Source organism: Manacus vitellinus, unplaced genomic scaffold (assembly GCF_001715985.3).
Source record: "Manacus vitellinus isolate BGI_N305 unplaced genomic scaffold, ASM171598v3 scaffold_119_pilon, whole genome shotgun sequence".
Taxonomy (NCBI): Eukaryota; Metazoa; Chordata; class Aves; order Passeriformes; family Pipridae; genus Manacus; species Manacus vitellinus.
The window spans coordinates 287,734-290,873 of NW_021938894.1; the positions used below are offsets into that span (position 1 = coordinate 287,734).

At 53.2% G+C, this 3,140-nt stretch overlaps 1 protein-coding gene across 1 annotated transcript; it reads right to left on the reverse strand.

The window, feature by feature from the left end:
- Window positions 1–15: 15 nt before the first annotated feature.
- Window positions 16–2,039, reverse strand: LOC103755527 (olfactory receptor 51G2). The gene is made up of 2 exons (XM_018089177.3): window positions 1,957–2,039; window positions 16–1,291 (listed from the first exon to the last, which is right to left on the reverse strand). Exon 2 carries the CDS (start codon window positions 1,261–1,263, stop codon window positions 289–291), a length of 975 nt encoding a protein of 324 aa, XP_017944666.2. The 5' UTR covers window positions 1,264–1,291; window positions 1,957–2,039; the 3' UTR covers window positions 16–288.
- Window positions 2,040–3,140: the final 1,101 nt, after the last annotated feature.

The window sequence follows — 3,140 nt, forward strand, 5'->3', positions numbered from 1 at the left end:
CTCTGACCAAGAGACCAGTCCAGCAGCTCTGACCAAGAGACCAGTCCAGCAGCTCTGACCAAGGCACCAGTCCAGCAACTCTGACCAAGAGACCAGTCCAGCAGCTCTGACCAAGAGACCAGTCCAGCAGCTCTGACCAAGAGACCAGTCCAGCAGCTCTGACCAAGATGCCAGTCCAGCAGCTATGACCAAGAAAGCAGTGAACCAGCTCTGACCAAGAAATCAGTCTGCTGTCCCTGACTGAGAAACCAGTCCAGCAGCACTCTGTGGCAGAGCTGGTGGGGGAAGCTACCAGTCAACCCCACTGGTCCTGCGCAGGGCCCTGAGCAGAGCCTCGCGGATGTGGCTGGATTTGATGCTGTAGATGACAGGGTTCAGGGCGGGGGGGATGAGGAGGTAGGTGTAGGCCACCAAAGTGTTCACCAGAGGGGGAACGTTCCTCCCAAAGCGGTGGATCATGGAGAGGCCGATCATGGGGATGAAGAACACCAGGACAGCACAGATGTGGGACACACACGTGTTCAGGGCCTTGAGACACTCCTCCTTGGTTGCGAGGCTGACGACGGTTTTGATGATGAGGATGTAGGACAGAACGATGAAGATGAAGTCCATCCCCACCGTGGACAAGAGAATGATCATGCCATAGAAGACATTGACCTTTATATCTGCACACGCCAGGTTCATGATGTCGGGGTGGAAGCAGAAGGAGTGGGACAGCTCCGTCTTCCCGCAGTAGGTCAGTCTCTTGAGCAGGAAGGGAATGGGAAGGAGGGAGACCATCCCCCTGAGCACGATGGCCAGGCCTATCTTTGTGACAGTGGCCTTGGTCAGGATGGAGGGGTGTCTCAGGGGGCGGGAGATGGCAATGAAGCGGTCGAAGGCCATGGCCAGGAGCACGGAGGACTCGATGAAGGACAGGATGTGGATGAAGTACATCTGGGCGAGGCAGGCGTCGAAGCCGATGCTGCGCAGGTTGAACCAGAAGAGCCCCAGCGTGGTGGGCAGGGTGCACAGCGCCAGGCCCAGGTCGGTGACCGCCAGCATGCACAGGAAGTAGTACATTGGCTCGTGGAGGCTTTGGGTCCTCCTGATGATGAACAGGATCATGCAGTTCCCCAAGAGAGCAGTGAGGTAGAGAGCACAGAAAGGGATGGAGATCCAGGGGTGAAGGGCTTCCAGGCCTGGGATGCCCAGCATGAGGAAAGCTGAAGGCTGATGGAAGGAGCCATTGAACTCCCACGTGGCACGTGAGTCCTGCTCCATCCCAGCTCAGCTCTTGCATGGACTAGACCTAAAACACACCAACAACACAAACTCCAGGTAGTCGGACTCTGCACTGAATAGAGAAGCTGCACATCCCTCCACCTCCCCTCCAACCTGAGCGGGCACCCACGTGCTCTTTGGACACTGGCACAGCTACCACAGTGTCAAATATGACTGCACTCCTGTTTATCCATTAAACCCTAGAATGAAGGAAATGGATGGACATTTTTTCTTGAAAAAGAAAAAAAAATAAAAACTTCAGAATGGAAGAGAAAACCTTCCTAGTGAGCAACACTGCTCCACAGTCATCCCCAAATTCCAGAGTTTGAGATGCTTTGTTGAGTGTGCAAATGCCTTTTCTGTGATCATCCCAGCCAAGACCAAGTTGCTAAGCTAAGACTTCTTTTTGATGACAACTGGGTGAAAAAAATGGTGACATTTTAACTCTGATACTTCTTATTTAGGAATCAACCTTGGAAACAAATGCAAAATTTCTTGGCCCTGGCCCAGGTTGGCCAGAGAAGCTGTGGCTGCCCCTGGATCCCTGGAAGTGTCCAAGGCCAGGTTGGACGGGGCTTGGAGCACCCTGGGCTGGTGGAAGGTGTCCCTGCCCATGGCAGGGGGTGGGACTGGATGGGCTTTGGGGTCCCTTCCATCCCAAATAATTCTGGGGTTCCAGGATGTAAAATGTACCAGAGAATCAGGCACTCAGCCCCTCCTGCTCTCAGCTCAGAAGATGGGCCCCATGGGAAGGAGGATTTGCAGTGGCTCTCACACCCAAGCTGTTGCTCCTTTCACAATCCTACTGTGATGTGCAGAGAGATGAGCAGAACCCCACCTGGGTGGTGCCTGTGAATTTATCAATAACAAGCAAACACAAGGCAAAGCACAAGATGTTGCAGGTTCAGAGCCCTGGGGAGGGTCCAGGGAAAGTCTCTGGGTCTGGATTGGAGGGCAGGGGGGTGTGGGAAATGGTGGGGGTTTTACACAGGGATCAAGAGTAGGAGGTGAGTGAAGCCTTTCTGGAAATCCAGCAGTGTCTGCTCTGGGGGGTTCAGCAGGAGCCCGCTGGGATGGGTGGGGCTGGAGCAGTGCTCTGGAGTAAGAGACCAAGGAGAAAGGCTTGTTCAGCTTGGAGAAGGGAAGATGTGCAGGGATTCACCACCAGCTTTCCCCTGCCTCCTGGGAGGCACCAAGGAGGCTGCATCAGGCTCTTCAGAGCAGAGCATGGCAGGAGGATGAGAGGCAACAGGTATAAGTTGAAACAAGGGGGGTTTAGACTGGATAAAATGAGAAATGTTTCCCCATCAAGCACTGGAGCAGGTTGTCCAGAGGCTGCACATCTCCATCCTGAGAAGTTTTCAAGACCCAACTGGTCAAAGCCACGAACAGCCCTATCTGACCTCACAGCTGGCCCTGTCTGGAGGCTGATGTTGGACTAGAGATCTTCTGAAGTGTCTCCAACCTGAATTATCCAGCACACCTCTGAGCCTCACACATTCCAGGTTCCTACACTTACGTGACAAAGCGCCCAGCAGAGATGCTGGAGAGGCTGTCGGGGTCCCCAAGCCCCCTCAGTGACAGAAGGACTCGCTGGGTGGGTGGAAGAAAGCAGCAAATGTGCAAAACAAGAGCTAATTAAAGGAAAAGAGTATTTGTGGCTTCAGTCTTTCTGCACCTTGTGTAGGATGTGAAACATGCAGGTCACAGAGGGCCTGATCTGAGAGCCAGGGGGTTAAATGTAACACAGCTCATCTTTGAATAACACACAGCTCTTCCATGACGCATTTATTAGGGCCCTAATATGATTTTGCTTCATTAGAGTCTCAGTTTGAGAGTCTAACGTGACAATAAATCCCAAAGCTTAGCAAGGACAA

Coding starts and splice junctions, on each gene's coding strand:
- LOC103755527 (XM_018089177.3), bottom strand. CDS start 1,263: ATGGAGCAGGACTCACGTGCCACGTGGGAGTTCAATGGCTCCTTCCAT.